This window comes from Drosophila nasuta, chromosome 3, assembly GCF_023558535.2.
Source record: "Drosophila nasuta strain 15112-1781.00 chromosome 3, ASM2355853v1, whole genome shotgun sequence".
In the NCBI taxonomy this organism is placed as follows: Eukaryota; Metazoa; Arthropoda; class Insecta; order Diptera; family Drosophilidae; genus Drosophila; species Drosophila nasuta.
In genome coordinates, this window is record NC_083457.1 from 34,473,878 (window position 1) to 34,495,699 (window position 21,822).

The following is a 21,822-nucleotide window of genomic DNA, read 5'->3' on the forward strand; positions in this document are numbered from 1 at the left end:
TTTGATAGTTTGTGCATGATACATGACAAACTATCAAATACAAAATCTTAATCCGAAAGACTTAAAAATCTATTGTAATATTACTTACCATGAGAATCATATAGGAAATTAATAATTCAAAGGCGAGAAAGCTTAGTGATCCGTTCGAAATGAAAGAGCCAGACTTTTTCTCTACTAACAGAAAACGAAGAAGAATAAAGATTGCGGCCAATATGCTAATAAAGGCGCCAATGAAAAGATTTGCCACATTTTGGGTTAAATCAATCTGCGAAATTAAAATGGGTTATTAGGAAAGTGTAATTTAAAAGAAAACTAACCCGTCTTGGAAGTATAGAGCTAATGAATATAAAAATAAACAATACAACGACACAAATTCCAAAAAAGAATATGAGATCAGGCCAATAAACTCGTGCAACCAATGCGAATAGCGATATTATTTGCAGCTCAACCTAAAAATATATTATGCTAGAATTATGGTATGAGGATAAATAATTAAGTCCAACTCACAATTAATATACTGATTATAAATCTCAGGCCATCGATTAAGCGTAGCTTCTCAACGAATACGTAGATGAAAAAGAGAATAAGCGCTATAAGAAATGTAACGAAGCATACTTCATAATGGTCATAAAATATTTTTCTTATGGGGTCACTGCGAGCAGATATTTTTCGATCTTTATAGATATACATAAATAAATATTATATTGTGACATACGGAACTTACACAAGGCAGACAACACACCATTGTATTATACCCAATATGAGCCATAGACATAAAAATAAATAAGACTTGCAAATAAACTTGCGACGGGCTTTCTTATTGATGAGATAGTTCCGGTAGCTGGCTCTCATGGCAGCCGGAGCTCCGGAGCACCAATGATCGTTTTACTGACATTTACGGCGGACAACAAAAACAACAACACAGCTTACAAGAACTAATTAAAATAAACAAATAAATTTGACATTGAACGGAAAAGTATCTGGAATATTTTAAATTTTGTCATATTGTCATATATAATATAAGGTAATTTTTTAAACATCATTACATTCATTACTTTTTTTAATTCTAAAAGTAAATCATAAATAAATACTTGTCACATATACTCGATTTCAGTTTCTTCAACGTTATAGCGACGTAGCTCTTCAGTAGATATATGATTATCAGTTGGCTTTTTAATGTTAATAAACATGTCACTATCATCTTTTGTTATACGATCCCAGCTTCTTTGAATCATTGACTTCGATGCTCTTGCAATATCGTCCTTCATAAAGTCAAAAGTTATTGTTAGTGGTTCTGATGTGTGCTGAGGAGCATACAGGACCTTAACTTCAGGTTTATTATTGGACATTATGCTTTCATCACCAAAGGATTCTGATGGTTCATCGCCAGTATCGCCGGTTATTCCAAAAATAGTATCGCTAGAATCGTATGTCATTGCTAAAGGGACTTCCCTAATATCGAAGTAATAATCGACATCTGTAGACTTTGATACTTCAATACTAGATTCGACTTCACTAGCTTTACTGGATGTGACAATAGTAGCATCGTAATAATCGTCCGTTACTTCAATGACAGTTTGGATAGTATTCTCTGCATCACCGGGTATTGCAGCAGTATGTTTTCCAAGAATTCTTCTTCCGGTTGAGTCTGACGTTGTTCGTAAACTTTTGTCGGGTGTGAAGGGTTTTTCCTTGTATTGCCAGTAGAATGTCAGCCAATAAATGATAAGAAAGTCATGAAAGAGAATTAGCGATGCCAGCAAGAAATCATTGAGTCGCATCTCCGCAAATCGGCTTCCTTGAATAGTTTGTGCATGGTACATGACAAACTATAAGTGAGCAAATTTTAATTAGAATCATTTTAAAAAACAAGTAAGATAGTTACAGACGAGTGTGCTCGACTGTGAGATACCCGCTACCCATTTTTAATAAAGGCAAAATATTGCGGTATCATTTTCAAAATATACCAAAAATACTAAAAAAATACTAAAAATATACCAAATGGTATGTTTATACCAAACAGATAGATAGATATAGTACACGGCACAATATACCAGATTGTCAGCCAAAGCAACTAAGACCCCTAGTAAGTAGGCGTTTTTGCCCATACAAAAGTATTTCTTTAATAACTTCGACAATTTTTATCTGATCGCAGCCAGAAATCATAACTACTATAGTAGTTATTATATATACCAAAATTCGGAACTCTAGCTTTAAAATTACGCTTGTTATTCGATTTTTTTGATTTGCGGGGGCGGAAGTGGGCGTGGCAAAAAATTTGAAACAAACTTGATCTGCGTGCAAACATAACAATGCCGTCGAAAAAATATAGCTCTATCTCTTATAGTCTCTGAGATCCAGTGTTTCATACGGACAGACACACAGACACACAGACGGACAGACGGACATGGCTATATCGTCTCGGCTGTTGACGCTGATCAAAAATATATATACTTTATAGGGTCGGAGATGCCTCCTTCTACCTGTTACATACATTTCCTGCCGGCGCAAAGTTATAATACCCTTCAACCCTATGGGTAGCGGGTATAACAACTGGAATGGAAACTTACAACAAGAATCATCACGGAAATTAAAATTTCAAAGATGAGAAAACTTCCAAATTCTTTGTAAAGAATGTGACCTGGTTTTTTTTCTGGTATCAGAAAACTGCACATGAGAATGAATATTGCACCCAAAACGCAAAAGAAGCCGAAAATGAAAAGCACTGCCACATTTTGAGTTAAGTCAATCTGTAAAATCGGTGTGCTTAAATTGACAGAAGAATATTTTAAATAAATCTAACTCGTCTTGGAAGTATAGAGCCAACAAATATAGCCATAAACAATACAAGAACACATAATGCAAAAAAGGAAATCAGATCGGGCCAATATACTCCTGCAACCAATGCGAAAAGGGATATTATTTGCAGCTCAACCTAAAAATACAACAATATTCTCAATTTTTGAGGGATTAATAATAAAGTGAAACTCACAATTAATACGCAGATCAGAACGTTAAGACATTTGACAAAGCGTAGCCTCTCAATACATAAATAGATATATAAGAGCAAAAGCGCTACTACAAATGTAATGGTGCTTATTACATAATGGTCGTAGAATATTTTTCTTATGCGATCACTGCGAGAGTAAATTTTTCGAGCTATACATATGTTCATTTATAGATATTATATTGTGACATAAGGAACTTACATAAGGCAGACAATGCACCATTGTATTATACCCAGTAAAAGCCATACGCTTAATAGGAAATAAGATTTAATAGCAAACTTCCGACGGGCTTTCTTATATCTGCGATAGTTCCAGTAGCTAGCGTTCATGGTAGCCGGAGCTCCAGAACGCCAATAAATATTGAGGTCCTTCCTTGGCAACAAGCACTTAAAGCGGACTACAAAAACAGTAAAACTAGGAAGCACTAAATCTATTAAACATATAAATTTGACACTGAAAGAAAAAATATCTAGAAACCTTTAAACTATGCCATATTTTATAAATCACAACATCCTGAGTTATTGCTTTGTAAGGCCGACAATTTCTTCGCATATCACATGCAAACTTAACATTAACATAGGTTTGCAAATTAAGCTTACATTTAAATCGAACAATGGAATCCAGACCGACAAATATACCGGGTATTTTATTTATGATTTTATTGAGTACGGAGAGAAATTAAATTATAATTGGCTTAATTTTATACATGTCACATATAATGGATTTCAGCTGCCTCATCGCTCTACCGATATTGGTCTTCTGTACTTATTTGTATAAGCTTAAAGATTAATGTTAATACACATGTGACAGTTTTGACAATTTTTTGCACAAGTTTCCAAATCGTTCTCGCTCATTTCAAAGAGTATTTGGATTTGGTTGATTTCATATGGGTTAACCAACGAACGCGCCTTCTTTTCAGTTTTTTATTGAATTAAATGCTCTCAGTATAAAAACCATTATAATGGACTTGGAATTTCCGGAATTTAATTTTTGCACATGACAATCTGCATTTTCAATTAAAGTCTACAGGAATGGCTTAACTGACATCGTCCTCAGAAAATATTGCAGTTGAATCAAAAGATTCTGTTGTTACAGTTTCAGAATCGACTTTTGTTGCAACAGAAACCTGATCGTAATCGGAAGGCATTGTAGTTGTAGCAAAAGATTCTGAAATTGCAGCATCGGAATCGATTGTTGTTAAATTAGTTTCAATAGAACCGTCATCAGAAGAAATTGCAGTTGCTGGAACAGTTCCTGCAATTGTAGCACCGGAGTCGTCTGTTGTTTCCGCAGAAACATTATTGGTATCGTTACCAGAAGACATTGCAGTTGCTGGAGAAGATATTGTATCGGTTGCACCTGAATTGTTTGTTGTTCCCATAGTAACCTCACTAGACTCTTCAACACTGGCATCATCATAAGATGCATCAGAACTATAGTCAACATAATCGTCTGTTGTTGCTGAAGAAGTTTCACTACTGTAATAATACTCGTCATCAGATGACATTTCTGCTTCGGTACTAGAATCTGCATTGCTATAAACATCAGATGTAACAGTATTTTCTTCGCTATTTTCATATAGGGATTCATCAGTTGCATCGTAATAGTCGTCCGTTACTGTAACATCGTCTTCACTACCCTCTGCAGGTGTTTTTTCCTCGTTAACTGTTGTTCTGGTACGATCCGTCGTTTGTCTTAAAATATTATCAGGCGTCAAGGGTTTATTGTGGAATTGCCAGTAGAATGTTAGCCAGTAAATGATAAGAAAGTCATGGAAGAGAATTAGTGATGCCAGCAAGAAATCATTGAGTCGCATCTCCGCAAATCGGCTTCCATTAATGGTTTGAGCATGATACATGACAAACTATCAAAAATAAAATCTTTATCCAAATAATTTAGAAAACAACGGGAATAGAAACTCACCATGAGAAACATTAAAGAAATTAATGATTCAAAAATGAAAAAAGTTTTTGTTCCAGAATGTTTTTGTGTTATGACAAATCGACACATCAGAAAAAAGATTGCACCCAAAATGCTAAAGAAAGCGCAAATGAAAAGCAGTGCCACATCAATGGTTAAATCAATCTGTGAATTCAAAATGTATACTTAGGTTTGTCTAATATTTAGAGATTAACTAACCCGCCTTGGAAGTATAGAGCTAATAAATATAGCCATAAACAATACAAGAACACATAATGCAAAAAAGAATATCAGATCGGGCCAATATACTCGTGCTACCAATGCGAAAAGCGATATTATTTGCAGCTCAATCTGAAAATACAACTCAATGCTAAATTTATAATAAATTAAAACTTAAAAACGACTCACAATTAATACGCTGATCAGATAGTTAAGACCATTGTTGAATCGTAGCTTCTCATAATATACATAAAAGAAAAAAAACAGAAGCGCTACAGCAAATGTGATAATGCATACTTGATAATGATCATAGAATACTTCTCTTATGGGATCACTGCGAACAGAAATTTTTCGATATTTATTTATAAATATAATATTGTGACATAAGGAACTTACGCAAGGCAGACAACGCACCATTGTATTATACCCAGTAAAAGCCATACACACAACAGCAAATACGATTGAAAAGCAAATTTTCGTCGGGCTTTCTTATATATGTGATAGTTTTGGTAGCTGGCTTTCATGGTAGCCGAAGCTCCAAAGGGCCAATGAACATGGATATCACTCCTTGGTAACAAACATTTACAGCAGACAACAAAAACAACAAAACAGCTCACAAGAACTAAATAATTTAAACATATAAATTTGACATTGAACGGAAAGTATCTGCCACTTTTAAAGCTATACCATATGAGTATATATACGAGTATGTATTTAAAGATCTTTGGTATTTGAATTACCGATTCACTGTTTAAAGATCATCGGTCAGACGAAATATAAGTCTATATTATGATATATGGGCATTTCTGAAAAATTGTTACCTAAATTGGTAGCGGGTATCTCAAAGTCAAGCACATTCAACATTCGCATTCTCACTTGTTTTGTTATGCAGTTTGTTGGATTAAGCCTGCAATTTCGATCATTTGAATTGGCATCCCTAAAATCAAGAGTTATTGTCAGTTGCTTTGATGATGGTTGAATAATAAACGCAACCTTTTTTATCAAGTTTATTAGTGGATAAAATGCTCTCAATATTTTCTTAATTTAGATATGAGTTGACGCTAGAAATATAGACAATAAATGATGGAAAAATCGGGGAAAAGAAGCAATGATCCAAAGGAAAAATCATTTGAATGCATCTCCGCGAATTTCCCGCCATTTATAGTTTTTGCCTGAAAACTGCAGTTTCAATTATGTTGAATATGATGGTTTGTGATATCGTCATTAGAAGACATTATTCTGTACCAAAAGATCTGGAAATGGTAATACCTGAACGAGTACTTCTTGTTCTTCGAGTTCTTCGAGTTCTTCTAGTTCGAGTTCTTCCCTTAGTAGCCTCACTATTCCCATTACCAAAAGTTATTTCAGTAGGAGGAACTTCAGTTTCAGCATCGATAATAGTATCGTCATAATAATCATCATAATAATCTGTGGTGGTTTCTTCTGTTGTAGTGGTAGAAGTCTCAGTAGAATTGTCATCAGTTGACATTACAGTTGCAGCAGAAGATTCCGTAATTGCAGCACTAGAGTCAAATGTTGTTGCCACAGAAACATCATCATCACCAGAAACATCATCATCACCAGAAACATCATCATCACCAGAAACATCATCAGAGGACGTTGGAGTTGTAGAAGAATATTCCGTAATTGCAGCACTAGAGTCGACTGCTGTTGTCACAGAATCCTTAGTGGGATCGTCATCAGAAGACTTTTCAGTTTCCTCAGAAGATTCCATAATTGCTGTACTTGAGTCAACTGTTGTGACCACAGAAGGCTCAGTGGAATAGCTATCAGAAGACATTGCAGTTAGAGTAGAAGATTCCGTTATTGCAGCACTAGAATCGACGGTTGTTGCTACAGTAACCTGAGTAGAAATATTATCAGATGACGTTTTAGTTGCAGCAGAAGATTTCGTCATTGCAGCACTAGAGTCGACTGCTGTTGTCACAGAATCCTCAGTCGGATCGCCTTCAGAAGATATTGCAGTTGCAGCAGAAGATTCCGTAATTGCCACACTAGAATCGATAGATGTTGCCACAGGTGCCTCGATACTAGAAAACGTTGCAGCTTCAGAAAACGATCCTGTAATTTCGGCACTCGAATTGACTAATGTTGTCACTGAAGCCTCACTAGAATCGACACTAGAAGTTGCAGCACCAGAAAATGATCCCGTAATATTAGCTTCAGAATCGTCTGTTGTTACAATAGAAACCTCACTATAATCTTCAGCGCTAGCATCATCAGAAGATGCATCAGAACTATAGTCAGCATAATCGTCTGTTGTTGCCGAAGAAGTTTCACTACTGTAATAATACTCGTCATCAGAAGACATTACTGATGCTGAACTCAAAATATCGTCAGTTTCATCGGAAGATGTATCATCGATATAATCGTCCGTTGTAACAAGATCAGCTTCACTGGTATCCTCTGTACCAACAGGACTTTCTGTATAACCTTCGTCATAATACTTTTCTTCATCATCTGATGCTGTGGTAGTTCTTAGGATATTGTCAGGTGTCAAAGGTTTATTGTTGAATTGCCAGTAGAATGTCAGCCAATAAATGATAAGAAAATCATGGAAGAGAATTAGTGATGCCAGCAAGAAATCATTAAGTCGCATCTCCGCAAATCGGCTTCCATTAATGGTTTGAGCATGATACATGACAAACTATCAAAAGAAGATACTCTTAATCCGAATGATTTCATATAAAAAACAACTGCATGGAAACTTACCATGAGAATCATAAAGGAAATTAATAATTCAGAAATGAGAAAAGATTTAGATCCTCTGGATATATATTGTCCTAACTTTTTCTCAGTTATCAGAAAGCGACACATGATAAAGAAGATTGCACCCAACATGCTGAAGAAACCATAAATGAAAAGCAGTGCCACGTCTATGGTTAAATCAATCTGTGAAATCAGAATGTATACATAGGTTTGCTAATATTTAGAGATGAACTAACCCGCCTTGGAAGTATAGAGCTAATATATATAGCCATAAACAATACAAGAACACATATTGCAAAAAAGAATATCAGATCGGGCCAATATACTCGTGCAACCAATGCGAAAAGCGATATTATTTGCAGCTCAATCTGAAAATACAACACAATGCTAAATTTATAATTGATTAATAATTAAATACAACTCACAATTAATACGCTGATCAGATAGTTAAGACCATTGTTGAATCGTAGCTTCTCAAAATATACATAAAAGGAAAAAAGCAGAAGCGCTACAACAAATGTGATAAAGCTTACTTGATAATAGTCATAAAATACTTCTCTTACGGGATCACTGCAATTTATATATATATAATTAATATAGTATTGTGACATATGCAACTTACGTAATGCACACAAGACACCATTGTGTTATACCCAGTAAAAGCCATACACACAATAGCAAATAAGATTGGAAAGCAAACTTCCGACGGGTTTTCTTGTAGATGCGGTATTTCTGGTAGCTGGCTTTCATGGCAGTCGGAACTCTAAACTGCCAAAACTTCGTGCTTGACAAATATCATTTACAGCAGACAACAAAACAGCTCACAAGAATTAAATAATTTCTAGATATAAATTTGACATTTAACGGTAAAGTTTCTGTAAATTTTAAAATTATACGAATATATGCATAAAGTTATTTGCTCGTTTTTATTAACCGCCGATTAATCATTAACATTAACGACTACTCATATGTTAGAAGGCTATAATAATCTTTGTGTGTACAAGAAAGGTCCACAGAAAGAAAAAACGTTCTAAAATCAAGAATATAATCTGAAATATAGATTGTATAATGGCAAAATTTAAACAAGGTTTATTTTTAAAACATGATCAAAGTTCTACAAAAACTCTAGATTGCCCAATCTTCAAATTCAAGATTATAATCTAGTTTCATGAATGTAAAGATCTCAAAATTGAACAAAGACCAACAGCCGAGACGATATAGCTATGCCCATCTGCCCGTCCAAGATCTCATAGATTATAAAAGATGGAGATGTACTTTTTTTCGTCAACACTTCTTATTTGTACGCAGATCAAATCAAAAAATCGAATAACAGCCGCATACTTACTATGTGTCTTAATTGCTTTGGCTGATAATCTGGTAAATTTTGTACACTATGATATGTTTTGAATGAAATATAATAGTATAGCCTTCAGTATATTTCCTCTCAATTACAATCACAATTCTATTCAATTTTTAAGGTAAATTGTATTTTTTAAAAATTATATTTCAAATCAATTGATATAATCGATTCCAGGTCCCTCTTCTGTAGCTATTTGTCTATAATCTGCCTTTCTAATGTCTTTTGTTAGACGTTTAAGCCTCCAACTTCGTTCACTCATCGGTATTGGTGTTCTTACCACATCGTCTTCCCTAAAGTCAAGAGTTATTCCCAGTTTCGGTTGATCCGATGTTGTTTGATGTTGAGAAATAAACACGACATTCTCTTCTGCTTTATTATTGGATAAAATGCTCTCAGTATAATCATCGAAGTCGAGTCGTATTACTCTCCTATCTTGATTCCAAAACGTTGATAAATGCGTCCAGTCATCGGGTGTGACATATCCTGACATCATTTGCCAGTAGAATGTTAACCAATAAATAATGAGAAAATCGTGGAAAAGAATCAATGATCCAAGACAAAAATCATGGAGACGCATCTCCGCGAATCTCCCGCCATTTATTGTTTGCGCATGGTACATGACAAACTACAAGTTAACATTTCAAAATAAATACAAACGGTTAGTGTGAAGAGAAAGTACTCACTAATAGTATGGTGATTGTAATTGGAATTTGAATCAGATAAAAGCCATGTTTTTTAATGTCTTTCCACATCTCTGGGACCAGTAGTTGATGCATAAGAAAGAAGACGGTGATAAGAAGAAAGAGAAAGGCGAGTATAAAAAGTAAAGCTATATGGAGCGTGCAATCGATCTATAACATTAAACAGTTCATTAATTATCCATTATCATGTATTTTGCAACACTTTGGGCCGTTCACTCACCTGTCTTGGTACAATCAATCCGATGATCACAAAGATAAATATTGCTACTACACAGATCCCGAAGTACAGAAGCATTTCTCCCCAATAAGAACGAGAGACGAGCATGAAGAGGGCAACAATTTGCAACTCTACCTAAAAGTTGTAATGTGTTTTATCATTATGGCAAACATTGCAATGACCAACAGTTACTCACAATAAGAAATGAAATTATGATGGACAGAACTGCATTGTAGCGCAGCCTCTCGATGAACAGGAACAGAGCAAAAATAAAAATTGATAAAAAGAAGGCCACCAGACTTATGTAGTAATGATCCCGGAATGCATCTTGAATCTCTTTACTATTAAATTCGAAACATCATAAGTTGCAGTGACATTTAGTCATAAATTAGTTGCACTTACACCAAACACACCATCACCCACTGTCCCGCAGCCAAAATCCACCATAAAAGCAGCAAGAAATAGGTTTTTAGCGAGAAGTTTCGACGAGCCTTCCTATACCCTCTATAGATATAGTCGGAATGCATGCTGTTCCCTCGGGGTCCTGATCGAATCGATCACCTGCTTAAATCCTTTTAAAGCCTACATTCACTGCAATTTTGTTGCGGACTGTCATAAGTTAATAAGACATCCACGTATATTTAGTGTAGACATAATAAAGTTATGTCATTGCCAACTCGATATTTTCATATTCTATTGACAAAAGTCCAAACTAAAAGTTGTCATCTAAATTCTCAGTAATTGATTAAACAAGTCAAGTTGTTTTGGCCTCAATAAATTATTGATATCTTTCAACTTTCCACTTTAATCATTCTCTACTGTATTATTTATTATAAACAAAATTCCAAATAATTTTGAAGTTTGATCGATTGAAGAGGTCCGAATATTTTCCTAATTAGCTTGCAACGGAAATATTTATATTTACTAATGCTAAATCTGCATTAAGTTAACCATTATTTGCAAGCACACGAACTGAGACAAATATGCAAATATATAGAAGACGACGTAGTCTGGCAGTCAGTGAGGCAGCTAATGCCAAAAGTCAACAAAAGCGAAGAAGAAGAGCAACAAATTCAAAAAATGTACTGAATGCAGTTAACTAATTTGCGCTTGTTGGCAAATATGGCTGGAAGTGTGTAAATAGCGCAAAAGGCTGAAAAAGCGCTGAACTGTCAGCTGTAAGCCAAGTGTTAAAAATGTCAAATAAATAATGCTGCAGCAACAGTAACAGCAACAACAATCAGGCACACTAATGAGCTAGCTGACAAATGCAATGCAAACTTTACAAACCTGAACCTCGGTCACAGCTCTCGATCTGTCTGTCACGGCACAAGTTTTGCTGCCTCGTCGCTCTTGTTGTTGTTTTTGTTGTTGTTCCAGCCAATTTGCATACAACAAACGACAACAACGAAGAGTCAAGTTAAAAGCTAATGCCAGTCACAAAACTGCGCTTGTCACACTCGGCGTATGCGTAACGTACGCATCACACGCAAACAGAACGACACACAAACATAAAGACAGCCAGTCAGTCAGTTAGTCAGGTGGTGCCCTGGGGAGGAAAGAAACGAAAATAAGAATCATTTAGCGACACATTTGGCATATCAAAATCGGCTAAAACGTCATGCGGCATTCACAATCAGCTGCCGTGTTTGCGACGTTCGTTTATTAACTTCCAAATAAAGCCGAAAGCTGAGACCTGAGCCAAAGTATGAGTGCGAGTACTCATACTACTTTTCCGACTATCGTCAGTCACTGTCTGTGACTCTTAGTCTCAATCTCGCTGTTGCTGCTGCTCTTGACTTGCTGACTTGCATGCAAAATTAATTACAGGCAAAATTGTATTACCGAAGCTGGCAGCGTAACAAGTCGTGACACGAACTGATTTAACGCTAACAAATTAATCAGTTTATTTTGCATTGCACAGAGTGAACTAACTTCACTTATCGTGCCGCACGCTCCCATCTCTAGCTAGATGTTGACGTCAACACAACGCGCTGCCTTTTGACTTGGCCCAAAGCATCTTCCACGCGCACGCCCTGCGCCAGCCATAAAACTTTTACGTTTTAGCCCTAACCGAATTTAGAGCCCAGACCAGAGCAGACCAGACCAGACCAGAGACACAGTCTCAGACCCAAAACACACCCGGACCCGGACTCTCGCTATGACTCTGACTCTGACTCTGGCCCAGACCCAGACCCCGAGCCACTCAGTTTAGATTCATTCTCATAGCCATTTGCGGTGTGGGCCATAAAACCTGAAGCAGCGCTGACATTTCACCAGCTGCATTGCAGTGGACGCGTTACGCTGCGGTTCTCGCTGCACTTTTTACGACCCAGCACTACGTTTTTCTTTTTGCTTTTCGTTTTGGGGCTGCTACCTGTTCCCGGCACCTGCCCTAGTAAAGCACCCAGCGTTTGCAACAACAAACAACCCAAAACACCCAATCACGGCATCGCAGTCGAAAGTGCGAAATGAAATTTTAATCAGAGTCGAGTTCGTGTTTATGATTTGGCTGTAAAATCTATGTTGTTGCCGCATTTTGGTAAACTTCTAATTCAATGTACAAATCACATGTGTACTATATGTTATGTGCCCGACTATGTGGGTTAAGCAATAACTTTGTTCGGGAAGTTGAAGGAATTCCAAAGTTGGCGATAAAAGATGCACATGACTTCGCTGAGCCGTACTTTTCCTTGTATTTAAGTTATATGAACACCATATTATAGTATTAATATTGAATTGAATATTGAAGTACTTTATATTTTTTAAAATTATTTAATTTAATTTATCTAAGGTTATTTTACAGTTCATAACTAAGAATCTTATATCATTGGGTTTTAGTTGCTATTTTTATGATAGAATGTAATAAACTTGCATTGGACTTTAAAGCCTAAATATTTACTTTTTTAGACATAAAGACATAAAGAGCTAAGCTCATAATAATAATATTTTTATCATTAATAACGTGCGAATATTAAAACAACCTACGAAATAAAAATAGTTTTTGGTTTGTATTAATTTTATGAATAATAACGCATTAAACTTGCTTTCCATTTTCGTTCATTTTACTTTTTCAACGCTAAGCTCCTTACAATAATATTTATATGCATTATAAATTAAATTAATATAACATTCTAATATCAATACCCTAAAATAAAATAAAAATGTTTTTTTTATCTACTATTCTTCATTCCATTTTCGTTCATTTTACTTTTTCTTCACACATAAAACAAAAATGAGTTCCTTAGAATAACCATTTTTTTGTTAAACAATTAATTAATATACCGTTCTAATTCTAAAGTACCCTACATAAACATATTTTAAAAACAAAAATACCTCAGACGTATTGTAGATGATAAGCCTGAGAAGTGTGAACTACAGCAAACAGATACAGTATCTAGTATCTCATCTGCAAATAAGCAATGTGAGTTGGCTTAGGTCAGGGTTACGTTGTTGTCTGATAAGCTCGGAAAATGCTTCCAATGGAAGGGCACATTTTTGGAGGTGAACCAACAGAAGTGAGGTCGATGTGACTGCATGCCAACTAGCTGTTGTTGTTTGACCAAGATGCAAGCAAATAAGAGAGAAGGCCACCTCAGAGCAGAGCAAAGCTGAGCAGAGGAGAGAGGCGAGACAATAAGGAGGCTGCGTAGCACATGCCGAGATAAGGACCACACTGCAACGGCAAGTGATAAGAGAGATACAACGAGTCGGAAAGAATGCCGCAGGCAGCAGTTCAAAGTGCCGCCCACAGAGCCGACATCAAACAAAGTGAGCAACAAATTAGTGGCAGCAACTACCGGGAAAATGGTCGGCGACATTTGCGTCATCAAATTTGTAGCAGCTTATCAAGAGGCGGTGGCGTCACTGCCCCGATAAGCCGAACTCTCTGTCTGCCTCTATATATATTTATACGTGTATGTGTGACTCATCCGTGAGTGGAACGTGACCTGGCACTCTGCTCACATTCTATAATCATTTTAGTTTTTCCTGCAGCGCATTTCCATTCAGTTTGTCCTTATCAATTTAACGACTTCCTCTTCAACCTGTACGCTGACCCGTTGCTGACTCAGACTCCGATTCTCAGAGTGTCTCGTCTAAGTCTCAGTCTCAAAGTGGACCACCGGCAGACTTGAGTCAAACTACAATTAGCCTTAGTTTCGGATCGTACAGCCCGTGGCTCGCTTCGGCATCTTTATCTAAGCTAATTGATATTTATGGCTTCAGCACGTTTTGAGAACTTTTACCCATTTTCTTTTCCATTTCGTCTCTATTTTTATTGGCAATAGGAAAAGACATTTCCCAGAAATGACTCAACTTTTCATAGAGCTGTGGAAAATCGTTTAAATTGAATATAGCTCACCAAGAAACAAAAATACGCTTTATTCTAAAAATGCAACCAAAGCAAGAACACCAAGGTTCTACTCGATTTCTCGCTCGTCAGCTGTCCTGGCATACGAAGTTATGGACTATCATATTACGAGCACTGAAATAACCATGAGGAAGCAGTTTTTTCAGCTTCCTTCGTTTTTATATACATACATATTTTTTCTTGTATCAACTAAGGAACACTTAAGAGGTTGCCTCTAAAAACATGGCATAGATATATCGAAAATTAACAATACTTTGTGCAGCCGTGTTGCGTTCCTTGATTTATGAATGAGTTCTGTTGTCAGGACACTTTCCACAGGATGATAAGTCAGTTTTTATACCCGCTACCCATAGGGTAGAAGGGTATTATAACTTTGTGCCGGCAGGAAATGTATGTAACAGGTAGAAGGAGGCATCTCCGACCCTATAAAGTATATATATTCTTGATCAGCGTCAACAGCCGAGACGATCTAGCCATGTCCGTCTGTCCGTCTGTGTGTCTGTGTGTCTGTCCGTCCGTCCGTATGAACACCTAGATCTCAGAGGCTATAAGAGATAGAGCTATAATTTTTTTTCGACAACATTTGTTATGTTTGCACGCAGATCAAGTTTGTTTCAAATTTTTGCCACGCCCCCTTCCGCCCCCGCAAATCAAAAAAATCGAATAACAAGCGTAATTTTAAAGCAAGAGTTACGAATTTTAGTAGATACAATAATCACTATAGTAGTTATGATTCCTGAAAACTTGGTTGCGATCAGATAAAAATTGTCGAAGTTATTAAAGAAATACTTTTGTATGGCAAAAACGCCTACTTACTGGGGGTCTTAGTTACTTTGTCTGACAATCTGGTATATTGTGCCGTCTATGGTATATTTTGAATGCGGTACTATATCGATATACCACATATACATTTTGGTATATTTTTTTAGTATTTTTGTAGTATATTTGGTATATTTTGAGAAATATACTGCAAAATATATTGCTTTTATTCATAATGGGTAGCGGGTATCTCACAGTCGAGTACACTCGACTGTAGCTTTCTTACTTGTTTATTTTGCCTTCCATCGTTCCATCGTGTACAGCGACTACTTAAAAGTAAATAAATAATACAGGAAATTACTATCTTGTTTGTGCAAAGGAAACACACACCCGACATGAGTTGTCGATATTTTTTGAGTTATGATATGTCAATGACAGGCTACCGAAAAGGTAAACAAACTGCTCGTTCGTCACATTAAGTTATGTTATGTTGTGTTGGAAGGTATCTTCAATTTTATTCCTGCAAGTTATGATGATGAGTACTGAATCTTTCTCTCTCTCTATTTCTCTCTCTCTCTCTTTCTGCGCCACAGGAGCAGCAGTCAAATCAACTTGAGAGACTGCAGGATGAATTTATGACACCTTTAGTAATGAATCCTGTAGAGTATGTAGCCTCATTTCCATTTAAACTCTACACTCCGAGCACAAACTCGAAACCCGATAATGCCCACTGCGTAGCTATTGCGTCGGAGTTGAAGTTGCTTTCGAAATTCTGGGAATAGATTGAAGACCATAATTATGCCCACGCTTCCAAGGCAGCAAAGGCAGCCTGTCAATTGCAAAAGCAAACAGAGGATGGCAAAAAAAAAGAGCAACACAAAAGGCCAGCTGAGATGGAAGCTGAGATGGGATGAGTTGGGATGAGACAATAAGGAGTTTACCTGCGACACAACCGAATACCCAGCATGTCCTTGATGTCCTGCCTCACTCGCTTCTTCACTCTTCTTTTTGTGGTGCTGACAAATCAGCAGGCAGTGCCTAAATTTATGAATAGACCAACGTCCAAATCCCAGTTCGAATTCTATGGAACAGTGTGAGGCCTTAGGCTCCTTAGACTCTGCCACTGATCGCTTCATTATGGTGCAGAACATGTCAATTTGGTTGCAAGCATGTTGCAACTTCTGCTCACTTCCTGTGTAATCCATCTTCGATAAAACAATTTGTCGTCCGAATGTCAAAGGCATTAAAATATTTTTTATTATTGCTGCAGCAGCGAGTTAAAAATACTTCGTTCCCACCTGCAATGTAATTTAGATTGATGGCCTTCAGATAAGCCGCCAGTCATCAAGGGCAAGGGAAAGTGTCTCACGACAAATTTGCGCAGTCCTCGAACTCGAACCTTTCTTAGTCTGTCTCCCAATTTATGCACAGTTCGTGACCATGAACTATGCGATGTGTGGCCACAAACTGCTGGCAGTAACTGTAGTCATTACAGTTGAAACTAGCAACAGTTCTAGAGTTTAAGGACTCGAACTAACCTGTTACTCCCGACGCATGTAAAATGGCCCCTAAACTTGGTTTCAAAATTCGGTTTCAGGTAAATAAAATTTTAATATCCTCACGCGTTCCGTCAACAGTGTTTTTTTTATGCTCTTTCTCTTCTCTTCAGCTCGTTTTCCACCAATTTCGAGTGCCTTCGCACGTTTGCTCTCGTTCTCAGTTCTCACTTCTTGTTGTTGTTGCTTTTTTCCGGAAAATTAGTTTAAAAGCATCATAAAATAATTTTCGTGTGCGCGTTTGGAAAATATTTCGCGCTCGCATTTGCCGTTTTATTGCGGGCCAAGTTGAATGGCTTTTAACTTTCAGTAGATACCCTACAACAAAGATGCTTAAGGGGAAGCACAACTTTCAATACATTCATTATAATAAGTGTTATCTAATTATTTTTATTATTATTATTATTACTTTATAATGCTTATATAATGCAATTATATGAGCCAAAGCTAATAATTCTTTATACAGTTTAATTTAAAGGGTATTTCGTAGTCAAGCATGGCTGGTGCTCAACAGTTTTATGGTCAGGTGTGTAAATGGATTTGGAGTAGTACATTTTGGGCGCTTAGATAGCCCATCATCATCATCATCAGCAGCAACATCAACAGAGCATTTGGCAATTCTCTTTTCAAACGATCCGCTCGATGGCCATCATAAAAGAGCCCAAAAAGCCAAATTAGATTTATGCCCTTTTTGGAGATTTTACAGTTTTACAGTATTACAAATGCTGCAGCTCAAATCAAATTGGTGAGCCCGAGGTCAGTGAGAGATGAATTGCGTGTACAGCTTTACAAATTATTCAAATTCTATTAATCCCGAGTAACTGAATCATTCCATTACTCATCCAGATGATGTGCAATTTCGTAATCGGTCTTTGGTATTTACAATCCAACACTTATCATCAGGCTAATTTCGTGCTATTATGACATTTTATGAGTGAATCATTAAGATAGATATACTTATCTAAGTCTCAAGCTCTTAGGGTTTTCCCAGCAACAACTTTTCCATTGACAATTCGATAACTATTTTGGAAAATTTGTAGTTCACTGCTTAAGACAAAACACCAACCACTTCCTCTTCAACACACACACTCGATTCTGGCGTAATCCATACCAAAATGCACTTAAGCAGCACACTTACGCTCACATGCATCTTAAAGATACAAATAAAACTACAAGTACATTGTAAGTGAGTGCAAAACACACAAAAAAAAGAGAAAGGAAACTGAAAAACAGATGAGAACCTCTTGTAATTTGAGCAATTTGTTTTCATAAATTTCGCTGATTCTTCCCTCCAGCCTTATACAATATGAAGCTAGCGGCCAGCAAATAGTATCTTGTATCTCGTATCTTCTGCTGGGTATTTTCATAGGAATTACGTTAAGAAATTTGTTAAGCATCTCTCAAGTTAAGCATGTGTGGATGTGAATGTGAATGGGAATGGAATTGAGAATGCGGTTCTGGCACATCCTCTAAAAACAATCCCAGATCCTTAACAAAACACTCAACCTGGAAAAAAGGAATGTTGAATGCAGTCGCAACTTTCTCGTGTGGTTGAGGCGTCAACATTTTAAGTGCTCTTCCTCTCCCCCATCCTCTTCTTTATCCTCATCATCGCTCTAGTCTCCTTTGCCCGTGTCCAACTGGTAGTTTCTTTATAATGGTTTTAATAACAATTTGCCGCAAATGTGACCAGGTTTTTCTTATATGCTTGTGCAAATATAATTTCTTTAATTGGATTTTGTCGTCATAGCAGCCAGAAGCTCGTTGCTGGCGCTGGAGTCGTAGCTGGGTAAAGCGCTAGTATTAAAAGCGCCGCAAAAACATTTGCCACTTGGCGGCGGCGTTGGTGTGAAATTAAGAAGCAGTCAACAACAAAAGCAAGCCAGACGCAGCCAGAGAGACAGACAAACTGGCAGATAGAGAGACAGACTGACTGCCAGACGACAACATGCAGCTGGCAAAACCCGTTAAAATAGCGGCCTAAAACCAAATGACTTTGCGGTTAGTTCGGTCTCGTCAACTTTGAAAATGTCCTACATATACAAATAGTAATAATCTTGATCAGATAACAATAATATCTGTACTTAACTTGTAACAAATTCTTAATAGTTTTTTAAAAGTTAAGGTTTAAAAAATCTTAAACAATAAGTTAACTTTATTTTCAGTTATGTTTTTTTAAGAAGAAATTGTTCGATATTATAAATAGAGCTTTAATTTTTTTTATTTATTATTTATTTATTTATTTTTTATGAGTGGTAAGGCAAGAAGATTAGCAAGATTTACTAATTTTGATTATTAGTAATGTTTTTATTTTACAAATATGTACAAATATTTATACTGCCTTTCAGATATTTTTGTTTTAATAGAAGAATATGAAATAATTTTTGTTTGGCATTTTACCATTCCTATCGATTAAATAAACTTGAATCTGATTAGCATAAAAACTACTCTATGTAATTTAATATTCTGTTCTCTGTAGCCTGAAACCAAAATTATCTTTAGCACTTTAAATTATTTTATATTATATATTTATTTATAGTAAATAGGTAATGCAATTTCTCCGTGTGCTTTTATTGCACTTGCGAATTCTTTGCTACTTCAATAGGAGCGCCTTTTGATCTCTAGTTTATTTAATGCTCAATTGGAGCTTAGCTAAGCTGCGCCACGGGGCAATAGTTAAAGTCCAGAGTAGGGCATGCGTATACGTAATATGTTGAACTAATGCTAGTGACAGGCGACAGCGCGCGACACGCTGTCTAACAATTTTAATTTTCAATTTTAACTGCAACAACGGCAGCAACAAAAGTAACAACAACAACCACGATGACGACGGCGACGTCACACGGTTCGCCTCATAGTCAGTTCCAGTTTGCAGAGACGGAGACACGAGACGAAAGACGAGAAACGCGATTCATTGGGAGTCTGTGACAGAGTCGCAGTCAGAGAGTCAGAGTCGGAGCCAGAACCGCGTCCAGTTTTATCCGTCGCGTTAAACTGGGTCACTGGTGTCAATCGTTGACTTGGCTCGTTGTTGTTGCTGCTCATGTTGCTGTTTCTGCTGCTGCTGCTGATGTTGCTGTTGTTGTTGTCAACTTAATTATGTCGCAATTGCTTTGAAGTCGACTTTTGCAAATGTAAACCAGCAGCAGGTGGCATTGCTCCATGGTCCACAACAGTCATTTGAAATTGCGCTTTATTCAATTTTTATGCGCTATTCAGCCCCCGCATTCCCTCGCACACAGTTGCCTCCTCTTTCTTTCTAACAATCGCTGTCTCTTTCTCTCTGACTGTGTTGCCCTTTTTTTAGTGGCTGCAGCGTCGTTGTCACCAGTTTAATTGGATTTGCCTCGCTGCCGCATGGCTTTGTGTTTGGCATTAGCTTAGCCACAGTTCCCTCTCCTTCTCCCTCTCTGTCTCTGTCTCCTTTGCACGTACTTACCCCAATTCTCAAAGACTTTGTAGCCAACGCCATCATCATCGACGTCATCATCATGGTCCTCTTCGTTGCTGTAGCTAAAAAGCTGCAGCGCATTACAAATTGGTTTAGTTATTGGCTTAATTGAATTGTTGCAGATTGGACTTTAAATACACGACCACTTCCCCCGCCACTCCACTTCCACAGCTGTTGCTCGTGCTGCAAGGGACAGCATAATAATTGTTGCTGTGCCTTCGGGCAACCTTTTCTCTCATATACTAATTTTGATAAGGTAGCGTCAAGAACTTGGCATGCAATTAATTATCGCTTGCAATGGACAGTTGAATGAAGAGAGGCGCGAAGTGGGCGTGACTTTGAGTCGTGTAAGACATGTAATTAGAGCAGCGACGAGCTGTGAGTACAGTTAACCTCATTAGAAATGCAAATTATGAAGAGGCCACTTCAAATGTGACGAAAGACTTTTTAAGAAAATTCTGCACAAGAAATGGCGTGAAAAAAGATTTTTCTTGTCGGGGTAATATAATTATTGACAACATTAAAACCATTTTAGAAAGGCAATAAGTGATTTAATCCACTGTAAAAAATTATATATTTAATATAAAATCAAAAATGTAATTACTTTTTTATAAAAATGAATTAAATAAAAAACAATTAAATATTTTAGTATTTACATATTTAATTTTATTATTTTGTTTACTATAAATATAAATTTTGGTTTTTTATAGTTTATGATAATGTATTTGTGTTGACAGATTTCTTTGCTTACAGATTTCTTGTCGTCTCGACAATGTTGACTTCCTTTTTTATTATGATTGTCAACTCTTACCTCAATTATAAAGAACCTAATTGTAAGTTAAATCTCTTCGTAAATATACACTCATTTATATTGATAACAAAAAAAAAGACTATAAACTAAAAAAAAATCCAGAATTAAGTACAGATTGAAAAAGAAGGTGTTAAATTTAAAAAAGAATTCTCATTATTTCCAAATTAATCGATTTCGCATCCCAGTATCAATTGGAAAATCACATTTTTGTCCCACTTTTTTTTACCAATACTCTTACGAATGCATTCAATTTCCAATATCTCTTGACCATATCGCTTGGAGGGCGAAACAAAGCGCCCCTGTGACAATTTCCCAGAATTGCTAAACCGAAAAGTCAAAAGCAAATGCATTGTAATGCTACTGTCGCCAGACTGATGGATCCAATGCAAACGCCTCCTGCTCCCATAAAAAATAACAACAAAAAAATTGAAAAATGTACAACAAAAAGAAACAACAAAAAAACCGATTTCATTGTTTGCATGCAACGTTGACGAGGCAGAAAGAAATGTCAACAAAAAAAAAAAGAAAGAGGAGAGGGACTCGAATTGGAACTGATTGACACCAAGAGACGCAACGAGGCATGCAACATATGCGAGGGCAAGTGGGGGGAATTGGACAAGGTAACACTCGAAAACTAATGCGCTTATCAGTGAAAATTGATCGGGTCTGCGGGTCTCCAACTCCAACTCCAACTTCGATTCCAACTCCAACTCCATCT

General features: G+C 36.7%; 3 protein-coding genes across 8 annotated transcripts; all 3 read right to left on the minus strand.

Moving 5' to 3' along the window:
- Window positions 1-954: 954 nt before the first annotated feature.
- LOC132793029 (uncharacterized) lies at window positions 955-3,493 on the minus strand. 3 transcript variants are annotated; one of them, XM_060802618.1, is made up of 5 exons: window positions 3,210-3,491; window positions 2,993-3,137; window positions 2,804-2,935; window positions 2,571-2,750; window positions 959-1,829 (listed from the first exon to the last, which is right to left on the minus strand). In XM_060802618.1, the coding sequence occupies exons 1-5, from the start codon at window positions 3,335-3,337 to the stop codon at window positions 1,095-1,097; spliced, it is 1,320 nt and encodes a 439-aa protein (XP_060658601.1). In that variant the 5' UTR covers window positions 3,338-3,491; the 3' UTR covers window positions 959-1,094. The 3 variants fall into 3 exon arrangements, with proteins under 3 accessions (XP_060658603.1, XP_060658601.1, XP_060658604.1); XM_060802620.1 differs by lacking the exons at window positions 2,804-2,935; window positions 2,993-3,137 and having other exon boundaries at window positions 955-1,829; window positions 3,210-3,493; XM_060802621.1 differs by lacking the exons at window positions 2,571-2,750; window positions 2,804-2,935; window positions 2,993-3,137 and having other exon boundaries at window positions 962-1,829.
- A 157-nt stretch (window positions 3,494-3,650) lies between these two features.
- On the minus strand, window positions 3,651-5,830 carry LOC132793038 (uncharacterized). 2 transcript variants are annotated; one of them, XM_060802634.1, is made up of 5 exons: window positions 5,562-5,830; window positions 5,337-5,481; window positions 5,148-5,279; window positions 4,932-5,093; window positions 3,651-4,872 (listed from the first exon to the last, which is right to left on the minus strand). In XM_060802634.1, exons 1-5 carry the CDS (start codon window positions 5,669-5,671, stop codon window positions 4,045-4,047), a joined length of 1,377 nt encoding a protein of 458 aa, XP_060658617.1. In that variant the 5' UTR covers window positions 5,672-5,830; the 3' UTR covers window positions 3,651-4,044. The 2 variants fall into 2 exon arrangements, with proteins under 2 accessions (XP_060658617.1, XP_060658616.1); XM_060802633.1 differs by having other exon boundaries at window positions 5,544-5,829.
- Window positions 5,831-6,107: 277 nt separating this feature from the next.
- On the minus strand, window positions 6,108-10,866 carry LOC132791744 (mucin-4-like). Of its 3 annotated transcripts, none has more exons than XM_060800795.1 (5): window positions 10,558-10,866; window positions 10,352-10,496; window positions 10,159-10,290; window positions 9,921-10,088; window positions 6,108-7,815 (listed from the first exon to the last, which is right to left on the minus strand). In XM_060800795.1, exons 1-5 carry the CDS (start codon window positions 10,680-10,682, stop codon window positions 6,382-6,384), a joined length of 2,004 nt encoding a protein of 667 aa, XP_060656778.1. In that variant the 5' UTR covers window positions 10,683-10,866; the 3' UTR covers window positions 6,108-6,381. The 3 variants fall into 3 exon arrangements, with proteins under 3 accessions (XP_060656778.1, XP_060656776.1, XP_060656777.1); XM_060800793.1 differs by lacking the exons at window positions 9,921-10,088; window positions 10,159-10,290; window positions 10,352-10,496; window positions 10,558-10,866 and adding exons at window positions 7,881-8,060; window positions 8,114-8,245; window positions 8,303-8,447; window positions 8,500-8,769; XM_060800794.1 differs by lacking the exon at window positions 6,108-7,815 and adding an exon at window positions 9,355-9,862 and having other exon boundaries at window positions 10,558-10,847.
- Between the last annotated feature and the right edge of the window lie 10,956 nt (window positions 10,867-21,822).

Coding starts and splice junctions, on each gene's coding strand:
- LOC132791744 (XM_060800793.1), bottom strand. CDS start 8,627: ATGAAAGCCAGCTACCAGAAATACCGCATCTACAAGAAAACCCGTCGG. Junction 8,448..8,499: donor TGGTGTCTTGTGTGCATTAC/GTAAGTTGCATA, acceptor TATAAATTGCAG/TGATCCCGTAAGAGAAGTAT. Junction 7,816..7,880: donor TTTCCTTTATGATTCTCATG/GTAAGTTTCCAT, acceptor TTCTTTTGATAG/TTTGTCATGTATCATGCTCA.
- LOC132793038 (XM_060802633.1), bottom strand. CDS start 5,671: ATGAAAGCCAGCTACCAAAACTATCACATATATAAGAAAGCCCGACGA. Junction 5,094..5,147: donor GCTCTATACTTCCAAGGCGG/GTTAGTTAATCT, acceptor TTGAATTCACAG/ATTGATTTAACCATTGATGT. Junction 4,873..4,931: donor TTTCTTTAATGTTTCTCATG/GTGAGTTTCTAT, acceptor TATTTTTGATAG/TTTGTCATGTATCATGCTCA.
- LOC132793029 (XM_060802618.1), bottom strand. CDS start 3,337: ATGAACGCTAGCTACTGGAACTATCGCAGATATAAGAAAGCCCGTCGG. Junction 2,936..2,992: donor TTCTGATCTGCGTATTAATT/GTGAGTTTCACT, acceptor TTGTATTTTTAG/GTTGAGCTGCAAATAATATC. Junction 2,751..2,803: donor GCTCTATACTTCCAAGACGA/GTTAGATTTATT, acceptor CCGATTTTACAG/ATTGACTTAACTCAAAATGT.